The sequence below is a fragment of the Mya arenaria genome, chromosome 1 (assembly GCF_026914265.1).
Source record: "Mya arenaria isolate MELC-2E11 chromosome 1, ASM2691426v1".
In the NCBI taxonomy this organism is placed as follows: Eukaryota; Metazoa; Mollusca; class Bivalvia; order Myida; family Myidae; genus Mya; species Mya arenaria.
Window position 1 is genome coordinate 45,256,410 of NC_069122.1, and position 23,312 is coordinate 45,279,721.

A 23,312-nucleotide genomic window follows, 5' to 3' on the forward strand; every position below is an offset into this window, starting at 1 on the left:
GTGTTAATTAAAATCATTGCTGGATATATAAGATATATTCAAACGTATCATACTTAATAAAAAAACACACACACTGAAATTCACTCAGAATATTTTATGGAAAAATGTTATTTCCTAAAACAATGGCAGTTAAAACAAACAAATTGATCAATACGTAAACTTAACAGGTACAATGAATGAAACAAACAATTGTTGTTGTTTTAAAAAACTGCATTGAAACTAGAAAAACACAACTCTCTTATCTTACGTATAAAAATGATTTTTTTTATGTATTTATGACTTGTATCATAAAATAACTTATGAATGATATTTGGCCAATTTTACACCATGGTTAACGTTCAGATATTTGAAAGACCACTGATATTCGTATTATTTACCTCATTAAGAACAATATCATATTACCCCCCAAAAAAACTGTCAACCATAATCAGACGGCACGCGCCTATCTGGTCCGGTTCTATCCCCTACAGTCTGCCAAGGGCGGGGGTCGAATATTATACAAGAAAGATTAGTTTATACTAATTTCCAATAGCTCAATTGTGATAAAAGCTGGTAGCTTATAGAATCACTCTGGATTCCTTTTCCTGGGTAGAAACCGGTACTGGCGTCCATTTTGAGAGACCATAAGAAAGTCTCCCATCGAACCCACAACCTTTTGGGTGGCAGACGGACACCTTTACCACTTGACCACTCTCACCCTGGTGGGATCCCAGCCAAAAACGTCTTGGGTGGCAGGCGGACACCTTTACCACTTGGCCACTCTCACCCTGCTGGGTATAGAACCCACAACCTCTTGGGTGGCAGACGGACACCTTTACCATGTGACCACTCTCACCCTGGTGGGATCCCAGACCAAAACGTCTTGGGTGGCAGGCGGACACCTTTACCACTTGGCCACTCTCACCCTGGTGGGTATAGAACCCACAACCTCTTGGGTGGCAGACGGACACCTTTACCATGTGACCACTCTCACCCTGGTGGGATCCCAGCCAAAAACGTCTTGGGTGGCAGGCGGACACCTTTACCACTTGGCCACTCTCACCCTGGTGGGAACCGAGCCCACAACGTCTTGGGTGGCAGGCGGACACCTTTACCATGTGACCACTCTCACCCTGGTGGGATCCCAGCCCAAAACGTCTTGGGTGGCAGGCGGACACCTTTACCACTTGGCCACTCTCACCCTGCTGGGTATAGAACCCACAACCTCTTGGGTGGCAGACGGACACCTTTACCATGTGACCACTCTCATCCTGGTGGGATCCCAGCCCAAAACGTCTTGGGTGGCAGGCGGACACCTTTACCACTTGGCCACCCTCATCCTGGTGGGAACCGAGCCCACAACGTCTTGGGTGACTGGCGGACACCTTCACCACTTGACCAGTCTCACTCTGGTGGGTATAGAACCCACAACCTCTTGGGTGGCAGACGGACACCTTCACCACTTGACCAGTCTCACTCTGGTGGGTATAGAACCCACAACCTCTTGGGTGGCAGACGGACACCTTCACCACTTGACCAATCTCACTCTGGTGGGTATAGAACCCACAACCTCTTGGGTGACTGGCGGACACCTTTACCACTTGACCACTCTTACCCTGGTGCATGGGAACCGAACCCACAACCTCTTGGATGATAGGCGGACACTTTTACCACTATCACATTCTTAAACTAGCCGTAAGATAAGATATAAAAAAAATCCAAACATGGTCATGTTATGCGATATGTTAATCACAATTTACATAATGCAGATAATAATTTGAAACAATAAGGCAACATATTTAGTAAATGTAAATAAGGCTTCATTTTGATTTATGAAACACAAATAACATAAGCCTATTTGGAAAATTAATAAACATGTTTCCCATTTCCTTTGTATGCCTTACTAAATTGTGTTTTCAATTGTTGTGATTAGTGACAATAATGAAATACCATAAACTAAACTACTTTTCAAATATCCAGATGTTTAAGTCTGGTTATAACTTACTACGGGGAATCATGTTTATAATTAACCTCAAAATAATATTTATACAACTTTTAAACAGAAGACAACAGCAAAAAGAAGGCATTCGCTCATCAATTGACAGCCATTATTAAATCACTTCTTATTACCTCCCAAATGAGTATAAACAGATATCTGTTATGCACAATGTTATTGATAATCTAAAATATTGCATTTGTTAAAAGTACATTTGTTACAAAACCAGGATTTACCGTTTACTTCAGCTTAAAGTATTTCCTGAAGTATTTCCTTCGTTTTACATAAAGTTTGCGGCATTTTTAAATATTTTGCATCCTGACAATTGCGTGTATAAGTATTTGACACATAAAGTTATACATGCCACTAGAATAAAGTAAGGATTTTCATTTTCAGTTCATCATGATGTAAAATCGGGTCTAATGGTAGTTAAATGCCAATATGTGCGTGGAATTTCACAAATTCTAACTAGATCGTTTGTAAAATCTAATCGATTTGAAATCATGGGGATTGCTCACACATTAGAAAGCAGATTCGAAGTTTTCTAGAATAATGGAATGTGTCGATGCGTTTCATCCTCTGAGTCATTTTTAGACCTGCCCGAAATCAATATCGAGTAGGCGCTCGTAGCGTCAAATTGTCGTCTGCTTCTGAGTAATGTCGCGGCAAACAGCAACAGACGACATTGACTCAGGTGCAAAGCTAGGACACTTTCATTTCGTATTAACCCATGTATCCGATAAACAACCATTTTAATAAGCTTGCTATTTTACTGAGCCACTTATTACGATGGTAAGGCCAAAAAATGTCTTTGTTTCCACTAACATAAAAAACTTAGGGTAGGTATGTAGGCATACATTTTTTTGAGAATCGGGGTTCTGTTCCATACCGACTTATATCACGTTATACATTGTATTAGTATTGAAGAAAATTTTAAATAGAAAATGGTCAAATTTTAGCATGTTCACTCAAAACATGCACATTTTTTAAAGAAAATTACCAAAAAAGTGTTGCTGTTCTTTACTCCAACTGAACATGGTCGTTAAATCACCGAGTTACGGATGGGCAAGGGGGGGGGGGGGGGGGGTAGGAATTGATATAAAATATTAACAATATTTTGGTGCTACTTTAACTGTGAGTTTGTGGCTCCGCTACTATCAATTGAAAACAAAAAAAAGACACATTTAAAAAGGGTTATATTTTTATCTTCACTTAAACCATATGCTTTTTTTCTCGCTGAATTCAAATGAGTTTAACATGACAATGCTTTATAATTAGAATTTTCCACAAACCTATAGTGTGCTCATGACAAATTTTCTGGAAATATTGATTCGCTTTCCACACAATTAAAGAAGCGACCTTCGATACTGATGGAAAGGCAAATAAAACCAAACCCGACAACATGGCGATTTTCACAGCGGTATATTTACACTATGACTGTGTCTGTTCCATGTTAGACCAAACATTTCAAACACAAACAAATGTGAAATAACGACCACAAGTTTCACATGCATATTTGAATCATTAAATGTGAATACTGTTTTTCAATCACTATGTTTTGAACATAGTACACAATGTTTGTAGAAAAAAGAAATCAAATTTCTCCCCTCTTAAATATTGTAAAATCTTGTCCTATAATGATGTTTTCTTTAATACGTACTTCTTTAATTCGCCGTTAGCGGAGGCGTAACTTAGGGGCGTTACCTTTTGACTTGCGCCCCTCCCTTAGAACCGAAATTTATTTGGTTTTAAAGTGTTGGGGTACTCGGCAAAGAAATTTTTAACAATTTCTACTGCGAAATGGTGCATTTGGGGCATATTTTATTACCCTTTTCTCCCTGATATTGAAATAAAAAGTAAACTTGAACGAATAGTGCTTTTATTAAATTGTTTGCATATAAATAGATATACTGGGCTTGATCTCGTAGTCGTTGCTACTCATTTCGATAGAACAAATCTTCAACATTTGAATGAATAGTGTTCGACATTTGTCTATATTTATATATATATCTCGTAGAACACACTCCTAAATGAACATAGGTTTCAACACAGTTTGTGTTTCAAGTTATCGCACATTTGGTAATGCAATCAAGCGTGATTCTAGCTAAAGAACTTCAGCGAACACGTTTAGAGTATATTACCCTTAGGGACGTGTTTCATGAGAAGTAAACATAAAAAAACCATATAAGTTATGGAAGCCAGAGCTAGCATGATTCCAGATTCCATTTCTTCAAGTGGCGGCCCCCAGGATTTGAATTTTGAGGGGGCAAACTTGTGACACGTAAGACATGCGCCTCTTCACCAATCAGAACACCTCGGTCATTTTCCATCAAACACAACCTCGGACGTAGGCCGGCATATCAGTAGAAGAAGTTCTTAAACTTAGTAATTATAGTATTAATTGGATGTAGTTTTTAACGTGTAATTTGCGTATATTTAGTTCAAATCGATTCCGGCCAGTCAAGTGTTTTACTGCATAAAATATTGAAATTCCCTAAATTGAAGACCTAATGCTTACTGCCAAATTGAAATTACTACCCTGGAAAAATTCTTTACATTTCACTACGCTGCAAGTAGATCGCGTAGTAATTTCAATTACTACACAAAATGTGGTTAAGTGGTGCATTCTAATGTAATTTGTTCATATTTTGTCATACCATATCGACATTAAACACTCACCTAGGCAGTTTTAGGAAGGCTAGCGCCGGGTGCGGCACCCCTCCCAGACCCTGGGGTCTATTTTTATAAACATCTTCGTCAATTTTAGTCATGAATTGAAATGATCTTAAAGCAAAAGTTTTCATTTTTGTTACATATTTGTGTAAATTGAAAACTATACAAAAGTTAAGGAAATAAAATGACGTATTACCTTCTGTGACGCGTTTGAAACAACTCTTAGGATCCGCTAGTTGCTGTTCTGTAGTTATGAACCAGCCACTTTGCCTATCATTGTGTTAGAACAAACCTTCATTGAATGAATATTCTAGTGTTTGGCGCACATTTTATGGTGCAAGATATTGCACAAACATAAGTGATATTCATTGATGTATTGGTAATAGTTGTGTAGTAACAATCATTTATACTTTGTTCCTCGCTTCTATTAGTCCCAGTTCCCAGATAATACTTAGCGTAATTTCTTCTGCAGACAAATAATAGATGCACCCATAGCAGTAAACCGTTATTGTGAACACTTCTAATAATCGACGTATTGTTTTTTTGTGATTATACGTGTTAAACGTCAATTTCAAGGTTTTCAACGTTGCTATTAAGTTACGATATAACGCTTTGAATAATAAAACCATTGATAAAATTATATGTATATGCACTCTCGCATTTAACAAGTATTGCTATGCCATATGTTATGTTATTGAAATGACGATGAACTGTGTGTGTTCAAGTTAGCAATAAATGTTCTGGGGTGGTATTCAATATGTAACTTAAGTCAACCATATGGCCAAACATCATTGACTTCATTCACTGTATTGGTCAGTTATAAATAACCAGTTATCCGATTAGCTACATCGTTCTTAGATCCGGTTAAGACCAATATAGAATACCGTAAAATTCATTGATAACGTTAATGCTCATATTCAAATGTTGTACAATGTTTTAAGAGGTATTCGCGTTAAGTTAAGTATCAAGTTAATGTTGAATTTATGATTCCTATCAAGTTTGTATCGTGCAAAGTTTGTTTAAAGTATTTTATAACCCAAGGCATTTACAAAGTGCTCCATGTTCCAAACTCTTAATTGCATGAGGAATATTTACTATAATTCGATATGGTCATATCTACTCCGCTCCGAAATAGGTGGCTGTTTGAAAAGTTAGATCAACATTAGGTGTACAATTATTTATTTTTTGTATCTACTTACCCGACCGAACCTATTTTTCCCTCCCGACGCTCAAACCTTTTTTGTCCTAGCGATGGCTTTGTTCGAAATTTCCTTAAACTGGACATTTTTCGGAGAACATGTTAAAATTTGTCCATTGTATTTCTTAAATATTCAACAATACAGATATACCCTGATATACCCTGATATACGTCGTTTTGGTTCAGAATCTCGGTTGTCGAAAAAATATGTGAAAAAGTAGTGCTAACCTACCTATCCTTTTGAGATGTTAGTGGAAACGAAGAACTATTTTTGGCCCTACAGTTTCGCACAGCCCTGCATGTATAGTTCATTATGACAGGAATATGCAAATACTCTATTTTCAAATGAATAACTTTAACAAAATGAATAATGGTTACAAAGTCACAGATCTAACATGTTTTAAATGTGTTCGAGAGTGTGGATACTTTTTTCATATGTTGTTTTGGGGCGTTTAAACACTTTTTATTCAAAAATATTTATCATAATAATAAACCACATATTTCCTGTTTAAACTTGAAATGTACTTTAAGAACGTCAATATTAACATATTCAATACACTCTCATATCATTGCAAAAATCAAACCCCACAAAAATCTCAATCACAAATGTAAACAATAGTCACAGCTGTTCTATGGATCAGTGCAGAACTACCTCAACAACTGGAGTTCATATTACAAGTTACAAGTGTATTGCTGAATAAGCCAATGCAAAATCAGTATTCATAATACTATCTATAGTAATCTGAGACGCCTATGTCATGAAGATGCAATGTAGAACGCGCGCCTCTTATCTGACATGATACCTATTTGTCGTTTTAATGCTCCAAAAAACATTCTCGTTTGTCACATAGCAAAAAATAAAAATCTATTAAACGCGTATGATAATTGCTATTGTTAAGAACAGGGAGATAAAATACCTCCGCGTTATCAATTACATGTTTTTTAGAGAACGGCGAACTGAACTGCTCATAAAAGTAAGGCTGAGGCAAATAGAAAGTAAATATTAGATTAATTTTTTCATCCATTTTTTTAAATGGGGCGGGGGTGAGATTTCTTTATCAATACGTTCCCGGACAGTAACGGACCGACACTCAAAGACAGACCCTAGTTCCAACAATTATACTTGAGTCAATAAAAATTGGGCGGCGGAAAAAAGAGGGGCTGGCAGCGATGGAAATCTAGCAATTTATTTATAGTCGCCTAAATAGAGAAGATACAATTTGTGACTTCATGTCCTTGAAATAATAAGAAAACAGAAAACAATTACACGTTAATCTAGAGAAAATCAAATACTGATACATAAACTATAGATACGATTGTTGTTTTTAGTTTTTTTTTCTTGGAATGATTTTGTTAAATAGAATAATTACAAGTGATAACAAATTCAGTGTCATTTACATGTATACCTGAGAAAAAATGTCGATTTCAAGACCCTTAGCCGGTGTTTATAAAACATCTTTAATCATTTCCTAACTGAAGTCATTTTCCTTCAGTAATACACTGAAGATACTTATTTTTCATTAATGATATGAAATAGATACTGTTTAATTAAAAGCTCGAGTACGTTTCTTCAATTTAGACTTTGAAAATTTAAGGAAATCGTATTAAGTTAAGCACAGATTTAAGATGTTTTGTGAAAACCGGAACAGTACGACTTTAAAGCCACGAATACCGCATAACAAAACAGAAAGGGTTCAGACTCATAAAATACCCAAACGAAAACACATCAAATCAATTTCGGTACACATCATTCGGTTTAATACTTCTTTCCAAGACATAACATTACGGCCGTCCGCTTAAGATGCATATTAGCTGTTGAAAGTTATTCACGTCAGAACGCCCAAGATATCTAATAGGATTTCATTTGCAATATCTCAACAAAAACAACCGTAACTGAGCGATTAAACGTAGCATTATGCATGAATGTCAGTCTTAATCAGGCCGATTCTCAATCCAAAGCGGGGACATAAATCACTGAGGCATTGAGAAGAGATAGGAAAATGACAATTTAATGAAAACATCTGAATGTTAAATTCAAATAATCAGAATCTGCAACCAATCTCCTACAATGTAAAGTTACTCATCCATAGTATGAAGGATGATATGGAAGTTTTAAATCATCCCAGCCCATAAATATTTATAAGATATTTGAAATAACTCAGATGTTAAATTAAAATGAGTTATATTGAACATAAACCTCAAATATTCAGGAAAGGATGGATGATTTTAATTTACAACCCTAAAAATAATATATACTAGAATTGCGTGAACCTGACGTGTCGCCTGACGGTCACCAAAGTCACAATGAAGGTCACTTTTGATCCCCAAATCTATAGGGACCATCATCTGACCAGGATCAATGTCCATCAACAATATAGGTAAGTGATTCAACATTAAATGATTTCAACATTTATTCATAAACGAACTTTTAACTGATCGGAACGCAAGTTTTACGTCGACGGCTACGCCGGGCCAAGATATACAACACAAAAATAGAGAACCACTAATGAGTGCAAACGCTCGTCTTTTTTCTTTCAGTTGGTCCACGGACATAACTCGAGTTGTTAACCCAGTGATACGACTTGGCACTTGCTTCACAAGAGATGTTTTTCAAACATTATGCCCCCCCCCCTGAGCGCCATGTTGTCAGAATTATATAGACAATTGAATGAAATATGCATGGACCGAGATGACAGCTGATTTGTCACTGACATTGGATGCCGTTGAGGCAGTTTTAAGATTATGACCATTCAAAGTGTGAGGATAGAGTGCGTTATGACCATGGCCTTTGACTCTATGACCTCAAAATACATACGAGTCATCAGCTGGTCACCAAAAATCTACATGTCAAGTTGGAGGGCCATGGGTGCAGGCATTGACAAGTTATCACACAGACAAGATTTTTTCGTTCAAGGTCACTGTGACCTTGACCTTTGACCCTTTAAATCATAAGGGGTCATCTACAGGTCAGACCCAACTCCAAGTCAAGTTTGAGGGCCATGGGTGCAGGCATTGTCGAGTTATCACTCCAAACATTTTCGCATTCAAGGTCAATGTGAACTTGACCTTTGACCTGATGACTCCTAAAATCAATAAGGGTCATCTACTGGTCAGGCCCAACTTCCATGTCAAGTTTGATGATCATAGGTACAGGCATTGTTGAGATATCACTGGGAGAAAATGTGTTAACTTTTTTGCGTTAAAGGTTATGTGACCTTGACCGTGGCCCGATGACTCCCAAAGTGAAGAGGGGTCATCTACTGGTCAGACCCAACCTTCATGTCAAGTTTGATGACCATAGAACCAGGAATTTTCGAGTTTGCTTTCAAGGTCACTGTGACCTTGACCTTTGACCCCTAAAATCAATTGGGGAATGAAGAGGTGTCATATACTGGTCAGACCCAACCTTAATGTCAAGTTTGATGACCATAGAACCAGGAATTGTCGAGTTTGCTTTCAAGGTCACTGTGACCTTGACCATTGACCCCCTAAAATCAATAGGGGTCATCTACTGGTCAGGCCCAACCTCCAAGTCAAGTTTGAGGGCCATGGGTGCAGGCATTGTCGAGTACTTACACGGACAACCTTTTACCATTCAAGGTCACTGTGACCTTGACCATTGGCCCAATGACCCCTAAAATCAATAGGGGCCATCTACTGGTCAGGCCCAACCTCCAAGTCAAGTTTGAGGTCCATGGGTGCAGGCATTGTCTAGTTATCACTTTAGACAACCTTTTACCATTCAAGGTCACTGTGACCTTGACCTTTAGCCTGATGACCCCCAAGAACAATAGGGGTCGTCTACTGGTCAGGCTCAAGTTTGATGACCATAGGTCTAGGCATTGTTGAGTGATCACTTGGACAAGCTTTAAAATTCTTTTACCATTAAAGGTCACTGTGACCTTGACCTTTGACCCGATGAGCCCTAAAATCAATAGGGGTCATCTACTGGTCAGGCCCAAGCTTCATGTCAAGTTTGATGACCATACGTCCAGGAATTGTTGAGTTATCACTCGGACAAGCATTGGTCTACCGACGGACCGACTAACTGACCGACATGTGCAAAGCAATATACCCCTCTTCTTCGAAGGGGGGCATAATAATTTATCAACGTGTAAAAATAGACTGGTTAACATTTGAGACATTGTAAAGAGTCATATAACCATAAAGAATCGTTATATTTTATTGGGCTCAAATATGAAATAGATGCAATTGTATTTTATTATCTTCACTAGTTATCAAATTTGATTGACACACACTTGTGATCCACAGTATTTCTACCAAGATTTGAGACAGCTGTTTAAGCATTATTTTATGGGATGTGATTGACCTGGCAGCTGGAGGGCTGAATCCATTCTGGCCATGGGTTCTTGGGGCACTTTTGGGGTCAAATGCACACTGCCGTAGAAGAAAAACTGGCTTCTTAGAAGCTCTTTTGAGGGTTCTTCTGACTTTAAATTTGAAGCAAACTGGGATATCAACTCTGACAACCAAAAGCACACCAGTATCTTTTTTAATCAGCTAAAAAAAAAAAAATTTACATGTTTTTTTGGGGAAGGGGTCCCTTGGGCCATTAGATTCGTGGAATTCCGCGAATCCGCGGACAAATCACATCCCTGTATGACCACACAATACAATAGTTCACCTTTAAAAGTTAACAACGATGGCGTTAACAATGTTGTTAACTTAAAAAAAGTTCTGAACGATGGTCCTTAATATACAATGCAGACATCATACCATAAAAAAAGAGTAAAAAAACAAAGACATTAATTTTATTTGATTTTCATCGATATCATATCCAAATTGCAGTTAAATTCATTTTCTATATACAGATGCAATTTCGACAATAAAAAGTCATCACATGATTGATTTAAATGTAATGTTTAACTTCAATATACATTCAATGACACGTAAGATTAATGAAATGTAAATGCTCCTAAAAAACATAATTCATGGCTGAAACAATCAAAATGTACTAATGACAAGATAATTAAGTTTCTGCATATCACATGAGAGTTTCTGCACATTACAGTACCAGATGTACACATAAGCTTGTCAATGTATTCAACGTTTGGTGATCATGTCAGAAGTATACATAAGCTTGTCAATGTATTCAACGTTTGGTGATCATGTCAGAAGTATACATAAGCTTGTCAATGTATTCAACGGTTGGTGATCATGTCACAAGTATACATAAGCTTGTCAATGTATTCAACGGTTGGTGATCATGTAAGAAGTATACATAAGCTTGTCAATGTATTCAACCATTGGTGATCATGTCAGATGTATACATAAGCTTGTCCATGTATTCAACCATTGGTGATCATGTCAGATGTATACATAAGCTTGTCAATGTATTCAACCGTTGGTGATCATGTCAGATGTATACATAAGCTTGTCAATGTATTCAACCGTTGGTGATCATGTCAGATGTATACATAAGCTTGTCAATGTATTCAACCATTGGTGATCATGTCAGAAGTATACATAAGCTTGTCAATGTATTCAACCATTGGTGATCATGTCAGATGTATACATAAGCTTGTCAATGTATTCAACCGTTGGTGATCATGTCAGATGTATACATAAGCTTGTCAATGTATTCAATGGTTGGTGATCATGTCAGATGTATACATAAGCTTGTCAATGTATTCAACCATTGGTGATCATGTCAGAAGTATACATAAGCTTGTCAATGTATTCAACGGTTGGTGATCATGTCAGATGTATACATAAGCTTGTCAATGTATTCAACGATTGGTGATCATGTCAGATGTATACATAAGCTTGTCAATGTATTCAACGGTTGGTGATCATGTCAGAAGTATACATAAGCTTATCAATGTATTCAACCGTTGGTGATCATGTCAGATGTATACATAAGCTTGTCAATGTATTCAACCGTTGGTAATCATGTCAGATGTATACATAAGCTTGTCAATGTATTCAACGGTTGGTAATCATGTCAGATGTATACATAAGCTTGTCAATGTATTCAACGGTTGGTGATCATGTCAGATGTATACATAAGCTTGTCAATGTATTCAACGGTTGGTGATCATGTCAGATGTATACATAAGCTTGTCAATGTATTCAACGGTTGGTGATCATGTGAGATGTATACATAAGCTTGTCAATGTATTCAACCCTTGGCGATGGTGATCATGTCAGATGTATACATAAGCTTGTCAATGTATTCAACCGTTGGTGATCATGTCAAATTTCAATGCCTGATGATTACATATAATTCTGGAATTATTCGAAAGGGTATTGCTTGCATACTACTAATATCCAAAAATCCACAACATAAAATTACATCAGTTGTATTTCTGATCTTTGTTTCGACTGAAATCTGATGCGGAATGGCATATTTTGTAATCTTCGAAGACAAAAGATGTGAGCTTGTCATGTGTCGTTTTTTTTAGTATACTTTTAAACTGTTTTTTCTCTACAAGCAAAATGCTTCGAAATATATAGCCATCAAAAATTTAAATTATTGTACATTGAATACCTTAAAAAGTCAAAAATACTCCAAACTAAAACAACATGCACAATTTACATGGAAACTCATAAATACATTCTGGAAGCATATATATTTTCCTCATATACGAGCATGGAAGTGAAAGCAATCATATTTGTACTTGAAATAAAAAAAATCCAATGTGTGCTTTTATATGTTTCAACTTCTTTCCTTTGAAAACATAATAAGACCTTATGTGATTTATGAAATTAAAAAAGGGAGATTTTCTTTTACAGTACATGTTTTTGGTCCACAAAATTAGTAGAACATAAATTAAATATATATATTTTTGCTCTATGATATGCATTGCAATAAACTAATATTCCCTAATGTATTTGTCATGACACAAAGATTTATACTCACATAAGCATAACATACATGTAAAACAAATGTAATGAGGTCACTGTCCCATATAATTATAAAGTTTCAGGAAAATATACTTGAAAAAATATTAAGTGCTTTAATTGACAATCTTGGTTTTTAATTACTTACATTTGATTGTCATATGATACCATCTACAGCTGTTACCAGCAGAAATATATTACTTTGAATTTATAATATGTAAATGACACATCTTAAATGCATTGTAAGTTATTTATGTATCAATTTCTCATAAGACAATCAACAAGTCCTTAAGCCACTTAATTAGCATACTCATAGAAACACTATATAGACTTAAAAAAAAAAATCAGATTCTTAAGTATGTATAAATGTATCCACTAATTACTTTCAATTGAACAGAAAACACGATTTCAAAACAAACTTTAACAAATAATATTTACAATTTCTCTTTCAACAAAATTATGCATACAGACATACACATTTATGGTGCCTTTAACACAAGCAGAAATGTCTGTTTTCATTCAATTTAAAAGGGAACTGGACACCTTTTCCAGTTGGCAGGAAGATGTATGGGTTTCTGATGATTTGCAACTGGTTGCATAAATATTACATTAAGAGTAAGGGAAGCAAAGTTTTCATCATGGTTCTAGGAATATGTCCATGTGTCCATACCAATATTTCTGGTTTCTATCCTGTTAATACATGTGTAGCTGGGGGTGACAGGCTTCGTCCATCATACATGTACACAGATACTCATGGCTGTATTCTATTTATGTCTCCATATATAAACACAAATCTCTATCCAAGTCTATATCAAAGAGATGACAAGTTTGGTCCCATCTTGACTGTTTCCAGGTTTATTGAAGGATTTTCTTCAAGTTTCTTCACAACAGCATCTCCTAATATCTGGCTCTAACCCAAAGTCCAGTCTTTAACACTCAATTCTGGTTCCCCGTCTGTTTACAACCAGGGGTGCCACGCTGGGTCCATTCTACACAGGTTGTCATGGCTGTTGGCGGCGGCAACTAGAGTGTTCACCTTACTGTCCCCACCCTCAAACGTGGCCAGGTCTAAAAATAGAATGAGGTCACAGTTCAGCAATTGTCGAAGAAAATTAATCTCTATCTTTGAAATTACAGAATGCCTATGGGGGGGATTTCTCGAAACTTCTTAATTCTGTTATAACAGGAATAACGTAAGCTTACTATCTTTGTTATTTTCTATAACTTCTGTAATATTTCTTCTCTAAACTTTTTTAGACATTTTATTTCAAGTTAGTTGTCTAATAAAAATGAATATTTAATATTTACCGTATTTATTATTCATTAGGAACAAGTTTAAACATGAAATTTTGCTTATCAAAACAAGCTATTTAAGCCTGTTAAACCGAAAAAGTTTCGAGAAATCGAGGCCGGCAACTTACCATTGTTTAAGCTATCTATGGTATTTAGGGTACATGTATATTGTATGACTAAATTCCAGGAAGTAAAGGATTCTACTACAAGCTTTTGGACATATTTTTAATATGTTTCAATGAAACATAAAAAAAATCTGCTTAATTCTTTAGAGTGTTGCTATTTTCAAAAATTCATTTAATCAACACGAGTATCGCTCAGGGAAAATGGAGAATTGATAACAATCTTAAATGTTTAAGACGAATTAACCTTCATTAACCAAAATGCCAGAAGCTTAATTCATGACCACACATAAAGCCAATTTTTCACTTAACCACAAAATTAATTACTGACACAATAATTACCGTAGTGCATTCACAGTCTAATTATCTGACCTTATAATTTTTCTCCCTAATGAAACAGTAACATGCACAAAATGTTTGTCAGACCTACATGAACAAAGAAATCTTAAAATTGAAATCCTTGTGGTTATATTTAATTTAATCATTATTATTTATGGACCAAGTGTAATGAATATCATCCTGCAGGTGACTTGTGTATTACACTTGGGAAACCACATTCTAGTCATTTCCTTTACCAGAAAAAAAATCGGATACGAGTGAATGTAAAAAGTAAGGCCAAAAAAGAATTTAAGATTATCTTATGATGAGAAATAAGACACAAAAGCATAAACCTAAAGGTTGTGACTTCAGAGTTAAAACATATTTCAACTGGTATGATGCTTAAAAATGGTTAAGACAGCCAGTAATAATTACCGAACTGACATTTAAAATTAAAAAAAAGTCAAAAGCCAGGGTGATCATATGACTAGTAAATTATTCCATTGCTCAATTGTAAAGAATATTTATATCAAATTGATTTGGGATCATTTTGTTTATTATCGTAGATTTGCCATAGGTCGGAAATCGAGAGCCAATACTATAAATGACGTCAGTTCTGGAGCGGTATATGATATTAGCAATTATGTTTGCATAAAGATAATTAAAATGATCTTCTAAGAAACAGTCCTTAGCTTCAAGACGTCTTTTCTTAGGCACTCGGATACACTTGCTTGTCATCATTATAACAAGATTTTATTCTAGCCGGAAATGAGAGAAATTAAGACCAAGTGACGAGATCTCAAAGATAGTTCTTTCTCTTCTACAATTTAAAGTATAAATAATAGACATATACAGAGAATGACATCAATGTTGTATGATCATAGTATGGACTTAAAGACGCACATAGAATAACACCCAATGTTTGTCCCATGGAGGCAGACTCAGCTTATATCCCTATCAGCATATAGCAACGAAAATACCTTCTAAATGAGTGCTAAATGAAAACTGCAAAATTCTTTTGTGTTTGCTATTATTGACATCTTTAAAATTAAAAAAATACATTTATTTATCATGTTGTATCTGATATGCTTATTGTATGACAATGTCATATTCACATATCAACTGTATTACATATCATGATTGTGACCATAATTGTCTTTATAGCTAACTTTGCAATGGTGACATATAGGCCGATGGGGCCGAGTGTTCTCCTTTTGTCTTTCTTAATCCATTTACTGATGTATATAACACATGGCAAGGTAATAAACAATTTATTTACTTACTTTTAGCTGTTTTTACAACTGAGTGAGGATAAACTAATATAAACTTAATTGATTTATATATTTAAGTTTTATTCCATAGAAGTACTCACTATGTAGCCTGTTTGTGATGGCGGTAACGGCCTTGTTCACCATGGTGATCAGCTGATCCCCTTCCATCTCTGATGGCTCCGTGCCCGGGGATACCTCTTCTTGCTTCTGTGGAAAAAACAACATAATTTGATTATCCAAGTTAGTTAAACATTTGTACAAATAATGCATTTGTGAGGTCTGTTAGTAAATGGCAGTAACTCATTTTACAGATGGCAACATCATATTTTGGTATCTACCCTTCATCAATATACTTTTAGTTTATTTCATAATGCTTTGCAATGCAGAGATATAATTGGACAAATTCCAAATTTGGAAATCATATAAGACTAGTCGCTACAAAAACCCAAGTGAACTCTAATCCTACACAATAAATATTCATAATTGCTAATGAGTAGATTTGAACCATTTGAGGATGTACAAATATGAAACACCTTCCAACAATAGCATTAAGGTTCAATTCACTATTTATAAAAATGTACATGTATAATAATCTAGAACAAAACCTACCTTTTTATGCCAGGTAATGTATTCATCTCTAAGAATAGCCCTCAGGAAACTAGGCAGTTTATATTGAGGCTGGACAAAGCATCGGGCAGTAGAGATCATGGCTGCGGTCAGTGGACCAGTCACTCCAGTGGACGTCAGGAACTCTGCGATGTTTGGCGTCAATCGGAATGGAACAGGCCTGTTGGCATCCAGTTCTCCTAGATATGAAAGTGTTTTGGATCAGAAATGACTAATTTGGATAGGTCAGGGATATTAACGCAAATTTGTAAAAAAAGAGGAAAACAGTATGAAATAGGAGTGTCCCAATCACACTATACACAAAAAAAATTAAGTTAAGATCAGATAAAAGGCAAGAATTTTAATTCTTTAAGTTCTGAGGCCAAAAAAGAGGGAGTCAACTGAAAAAAGGAAAGTTGGCATCCCTGTTATAGGAGAGAACTTTCAAGTAAGTGTTTTGAAATGACAACATTGGTACCGTACATGCTGCTGGGAATATCAGTCATCTTTTGTAAAAAAAAATTGTATAATTATCAGCGTTTATTTTTCCACTTTAAGGGAATGATGGTGGGGCCTTTTGATAGGGAGAAAAATAGCATTGTTTTGACATAAATGGGAATAATACTAACATGATTCATATAATGTTCAACTTGTTTTCAAACATTGTATTCAACAAACCTAATCACATATTTGTGAAATACACTATATTGCTACATTTCCTTATTGTTAAGAATCTTAAAGGGTATTTTTTCACCTGGTTAGGGAAAAAAAAAAAATGTACTTTTAAGAAGGGGAAGCCTTATCTCGACCCCAGAAAGGGAAAAACAAAACCACTTAATATATAGGTCACCACTCCTAACTGCTACTGCCAGTGATGATTAGTAAACCGAAATTATCATTTGTCTTTAATGACAAAATCAACTGCACCACAATGATAAAATATACATGCTTATCTACCCTGTTATTTCTGAGATGTTAGGAAAAACAAAGAACTTTTTTTGCCCTTACCAAAGATATATCAACTAATTTCAGAAAGATCAAGACATTCGCTCAAAAGACTCACCAGTAGCATCATCAATGTCGAACTTGAAGTATGCAATGTTGAGATATCCGCAGTCCTGGTGAAGGTACATCATATCCGGGTTCATTCTACTCAGGTGAAGAACAAACTCCGCAAATCCCATCAACGCTAGCTGGATGGTGAACTGTGAAATACATCAGGGAAAGTCAGCATATATTCTTCAATGAATCTGCTTGTAACATCATTGCGGTTTTAAAGTTTGTAAAGATACCTAGATATTATATGCCGATGTACCTACAAACTACTTTTATTTATAAATCTAATATCTGTATTAGAGGTAAAAGCGTCCCTTACAGTCTTTCTGAAGATCCAGTAATCCGTTGCATCCAGGAATGTATGCAAAGCCCACTCCTTTAGTAGCCCCCTGGGCACCATATTGTTCTGGACCTCTTTGAGAATGTCCCTCAAAACTTGGTGACTCGCCTGGGAGCCGCGTGATTGGACGGTTAGCAGTCGCTCATAGTAACGGGCGATCGGGGAGTCATGCTCTATCCCTCGCTTGCTGCATCGCTGAAATATTTGTTTTGTTTTCAAATAGTGTCTTTAATAACAAGCTTTAAGCATGTGTATTGTAATTGTCAAGAAAATTGTTATGACTCTAAATCGGGTAAAACTGCCCTTAATAACCTACTTCACAAAAGAATATATTGAATCCAAATTCACATGCAGGATTATAAGGTGACTGGTAAGTTCACTGGTTTAACAGTAATAAATATATTTATATGAAGGTGGTTTAGCAGCTTGTCAATTATAAAGGTCAATAGGTTCATGTGAATATCCAAAACCACGTCTGATATGGATCTACACTGAAAATTATTTGCTAGACAGTGAAAATGATAATAACTTCAATGGCTCAATCTTGATATTTACATTTTTTAAAATATCTGTCACAGAAATGTGACAAATGCCCCTGAATGTGCCTTGTGATATGGTAGCCACACATGTATAACATTTTAATATAAGAGGAATATATGCAAAGTTCTTGAGTCCATTAACGCAAATAAAAATAATCTTTCTACTCTACCTGAATGTAAAATCTACCTGTTTGTAAACATCCAAAAGTGAGATAGAGGCAGGGTTATCTTCAACAAGTCTCATCTGCGGTGACACAGCAACCACACGAGGCACGGTGAAATACAGCATACGTCGACTTGTCTCCTACAACAAACGACAACATATAAGTAATAGTAAAGGGAAATGATTGGAAACTATCCATACTTATTCCCAATATAACAGCTGACAAAGTTTTTATTTCTCATTACAGTATCTACATCCATCAGGGGTTTTCCTATGAATTTGCAACATGGTGTCCTGGGACCCTAACAGTTGAGAAATTTGGGGTATCTCGTAACTTTATGGAGTCCATAATATAATGGTTAAATCTGTGTTACAATTCATTTTGAGGGTCCCTGGGATGCAAAGTTAGTATGGAGGCCGTAGTCTTCTGCGTCAGGTAAATCCCTGATTAATCATTTCTTTATACCTTTTGTTTTGTGAGGAAGTGATTGAGCATTCGTAGCAACTGTAGAACTCTCTCTTCCCTACGAGACTCGGTCAGACACGCGTCATTCACAACCAGGTACGGGTAGATCTGGAACAGTACAGAAAATGCATTCAGTAACACATTACCACAGATGCTTAAGCTAGTAGCTCTTGTAATACGCTACAAGCATCGTTTATGTCAGTGAATAGAAGCATTCCTACACTGCTGTTTAGCTAAAAGCAAAAACATTTCCCAAGTTTTGTCCTGAATGTGTTTGCACTCTGACCAATTTAATGGTACTATGAGTACAATGTTACCATACCTTGCCATTATGTCCTCGAATGTAGAGCCTTCGTGCCGCGGTGTTGTGTTTCTGGACAATCTCAACACGCGGCATGAACCGGGCAATACGCACATAGTAGTGGCTGTGCTGTAAGTACACAAAATTAAGCCATGCTTTAAAAGGGCAGGGTGCTTCATATAAAGGACAGGGTTCTAAGAGAGAAAAGGGCACACTGTTTTGGGCTGTGACAGATTTAAACATTATAAATTTGACACAAAATTCTGGATTGATAGTATTTGATTGAAGCAGTTTTAGGTTACAACTGCCAATAATGTGAAGCTTGTATGTGCTTAAAATACATATATTTTATATTTTATATATATATATATATATATATATATATATATATATATATATATATATATATATACTAAAAAGTCTTTTTTTTATTGAATTTTAATAAGCACTCAATACTATGAAATCAGAAGGGTTCAATATATGGACAGAAGGATGTAACGGGTGTAATACCCTGCTGTAGCTTTCTAGTTCAACCCCTCAAATAGTCAGTATCCAATTCAAATGAAACTCTTGCTATCACATTGAAAAGTTTTTTTTTTTTTATAATCTCAACTCTTGTCATTTATCATGCTACACCGACTGAAATAGCTCAGAGACTTAAACTTTGATGCTATTTGATAGATACATTCATCTTTTGATTATAAGTTAATTCCTGCAAGACATCTGTTTTAAGAACTGCTTCATACTGCGGAAGCAGGCACTCCCCTGGAAGTTCTGCCAAGTTCTGCCATCTATTAATTGTAAGGTTAGTCTTGGAAAAAAACTGTTCTTAGAATTCATACCTTGGGTAGCAGGAATTCCCCTGGAAGTTCTACCTCAGCTGTGTTGAGGGAGAAATTGCTCAGGAACCGACACTTTTCTTCAATCAAGAATGATCTGAAAATGAGTCCAGTGTATAATGATAACTTAACTTTGGACGTGAGAAATGGTAAGCATGGTCTAGGTGTCCACATCTCATCCAAAAGGTTGTGGGCTTGATTTAAAGCAAGTAATTGGACCAAATGAGATATGATAGTTAAACCTGTTACACTAAAGCATTTCGAAAAATAGGGCAAGTGGAGGCCTAGGAATCAAGAAAGGGTGGTGTCTAATGTCTATATAAGAAGTAGAAGGCGAAACTGGCACCCCTATAAATATAAATATTCAAATTAGGAGGCAGCTTTGAGCCACTACCTAACCCTAACCTGAGTGACATAAATAAACAGCCCCGTCTACGTCTACAACTAGATAGTTTTTAAGACTTTTCCTAAAAATAGATTCAATGAATTAGGTTTCTCATTTCTATAAGAGATGTCAAAATAAAATATTTTTATGCTTTTACCTTAAAAGCTATAGTCCAAACTACAAACTTTCTAACTATGTATACAAAGTGTGTATACTTACTTTGGAAGCAGTTTAGTTTTGGCTTCCAGTATTTTGATCCACTTCTTCAGTTTGTTGATCAAGTTATGTAACTTCATTGAGCCTGGGACACTGAATAATGAAATCATTTAAATTACTAGCGCAATCATGATACATGATTGTTTGTGTATGCAAATGTCTATACAAAATTAGAGTTGATATCAGGGAACCATATGTCAATGTCTATAGAAACTAGAAATGTTATCAAGATATCCTATGTAAATGTCTATACAAATAAGAGTTGTATTCAAGATACTTAATCAGTCAAACCCTGTCCAAAATCTTACGTTTTAATAGGAATTTATCAATTTTCATAATTGAAAACTAGTATGTAAGTAAAAAAAACACGCCAACAATTTAATTTATTTTAAATTGCACTTTTTTAAGTTTCCATATATCCAATCTATTTAAAAGATGTCCACTGCAACTTACGAGAAATCAAAGTCGGTCGTAAACTGGCTCTTCATCTTCTGGAAGATAGGATCTTGTGCTGTTGCCTGGGCCCGTCTAGCAAGTGACTCGGAAGCAGCGCTAGAGAAGGTCGTCACAACATTTGATACGTTCTCAATTCCCACCCCGAAAGTGCTGACCAGCTTCTTGACAAAGTTCAGGGTGTGAGGTGTGATAGTGGCATCTGCAACTGTAAAGAAAGAGTTTTAAAGTTTCATTATGATCAATAATAGGGTTTTAGCCAGGTTTTAAAAAGAACAGGGTGCTGAAGAAAAGTGACAGGGTGCAAAAAAGACACATTGTATTGGGCTGTGAAGAACTTGAGTTTTACAGAAAATGTTAGGAATTTTATTTAATTGAAGTAATATTAGGTTTCAACTGGCAAATATGTAAACTTGGCATGTATTTATAATCTTATAATAAGAACAAAAAAATATTTGACAGTGTTAAGCATTTAATTTTATGATGGCATGCTGTACTCCATTAGGGCATTCAGGGTGTTACCAAAAAGAGAGGCTGCAGTGCCCTTCCAGAACTCTTAAGGTAAAAGCCTTAACATGCAATTTTCTAAAACAAGCTAGAGGGACTTGAATGAAGAACTTTCCATAAATAGCCAAACTTCCCCATTTTTTGTACATCTGCTATTATTAAAAAAATAAAAAAGAACATTACCTTGTAGAAACTAACCAAATTGTATATAACTTCTGATTTCCCTATTTATTAATTTAAGCTTAATTTCTGAACTTCAAAACAACATTAGCAAGTTTTAAATCCAATTTTGGCCGCACTTATACAGTTTCTGATAATTTGCGTACCTGAAGCCCTATTCTCAAACGCCACAGCGTAACACTTGGCAAGGCCCTGTCTCAGTTGTCGGAGGACCTCCTCGTACCAGTTCTCCCTGAACCACACCATCTGGTCTACAATTCCCTCCAACGAGGAGAGTATTGTCGGATGTAGCTCCCGCTGCATGTGCATTATTCGACTACATCTCCACATCGGGGCAGGGGCCCGAATAGGACCCGCATCACCCTGGGTGCTAGACGTTCCGGAACGGCTTCCTGAAGTGGCCCCTGCGGTGCTGTTGCTGCCTGGTGTTGTGGTGCTGCTGGGAGTTGTTGGTGCTGTTGCAGCTGATGATGATAATGTTGGTGTCAGAGATGTTGGTGTTGATGGTGTGGTGGCAGCTGTTAGATCTAAAAATAATCAAATTTGAATATTGAGTACAATTCACATTCAGGAAGATTATAAGGATCTAACATGGCTGTTACTGAGTTTCCGCAGAACACCTTGCGCGCGAGAGTTGGTATGAACCTTTCTTACACGAGTGACCATGAGATGACAGTCTTTAACAAGGGAGGTAATTGTGTGATGACAATAAAAAAGTAGTTCCATACTGGTATTTTTGTTATCTTTGCCCTTGGGCAATATAGGGATTTCCATCATGGCCAAAATTTTGGATCTATTTATCTGAGATGGGAGAAATAATGTTATGACCACATTACTTTTAATGATAATTATACATCTTTGAAATCGTGTAACTTAAGGAGCATGATTGTAATCTTTTTACTATCACCTTATAGCATAAATACTATGATTATCAACAGCATAAATACTATGATAATCAATAGCATAATTATAAATACTATGATAATCAATAGCATAAATACAATGATAATAAATAGCATAAATACTATGATAATCAATAGCATAAGTACTATGATAATCAATAGCATAAATACAATGATAATCAATAGCATAAATACTATGATAATCAATAGCATAAGTACTATGATAATCAATAGCATAAATACTATGATAATCAATAGCATAAGTACTATGATAATCAATAGCATAAATACTATGATAATCAATAGCATAAATACTATGATAATCAATAGCATAAATACTATGATAATCAATAGCATAAATACTATGATAATCAATAGCATAAGTACTATGATAATCAATAGCATAAATACAATGATAATCAACAGCATAAATACTATGATAATCAATAGCATAATTATAAATACTATGATAATCAATAGCATAAATACAATGATAATAAATAGCATAAATACTATGATAATCAATAGCATAAGTACTATGATAATCAATAGCATAAATACAATGATAATCAATAGCATAAATACTATGATAATCAATAGCATAAGTACTATGATAATCAATAGCATAAATACTATGATAATCAA

At 35.6% G+C, this 23,312-nt stretch overlaps 2 protein-coding genes across 3 annotated transcripts in view; both read right to left on the minus strand.

Annotated features, from left to right (window-relative positions):
• LOC128238215 (integrin alpha-9-like) overlaps positions 1-4,931 on the minus strand; it is a 57,871-nt gene extending 52,940 nt beyond the window's left edge. The window contains exon 1 of the mRNA XM_052953893.1: positions 4,845-4,931. The gene's annotated coding sequence lies outside the window, so the exon portion shown is untranslated. The remainder of the gene's footprint in view (positions 1-4,844) is intronic.
• Positions 4,932-10,575: 5,644 nt separating this feature from the next.
• The window catches only part of LOC128231171 (transformation/transcription domain-associated protein-like), a 67,734-nt gene continuing 54,997 nt past the window's right edge, over positions 10,576-23,312 (minus strand). For both annotated transcript variants that reach the window (XM_052943663.1, XM_052943655.1), the window contains exons 76-87: positions 21,912-22,292; positions 21,079-21,286; positions 20,629-20,718; positions 20,028-20,121; positions 19,207-19,314; positions 18,885-18,992; positions 18,443-18,559; positions 17,696-17,911; positions 17,384-17,525; positions 16,324-16,520; positions 15,816-15,921; positions 10,576-13,778 (exon numbers count right to left, since the gene is read on the minus strand). In XM_052943663.1, coding sequence (XP_052799623.1) covers positions 13,669-13,778; positions 15,816-15,921; positions 16,324-16,520; positions 17,384-17,525; positions 17,696-17,911; positions 18,443-18,559; positions 18,885-18,992; positions 19,207-19,314; positions 20,028-20,121; positions 20,629-20,718; positions 21,079-21,286; positions 21,912-22,292 — 1,877 coding nt within the window. In that variant the 3' untranslated portion in view covers positions 10,576-13,668. The remainder of the gene's footprint in view (positions 13,779-15,815; positions 15,922-16,323; positions 16,521-17,383; positions 17,526-17,695; positions 17,912-18,442; positions 18,560-18,884; positions 18,993-19,206; positions 19,315-20,027; positions 20,122-20,628; positions 20,719-21,078; positions 21,287-21,911; positions 22,293-23,312) is intronic.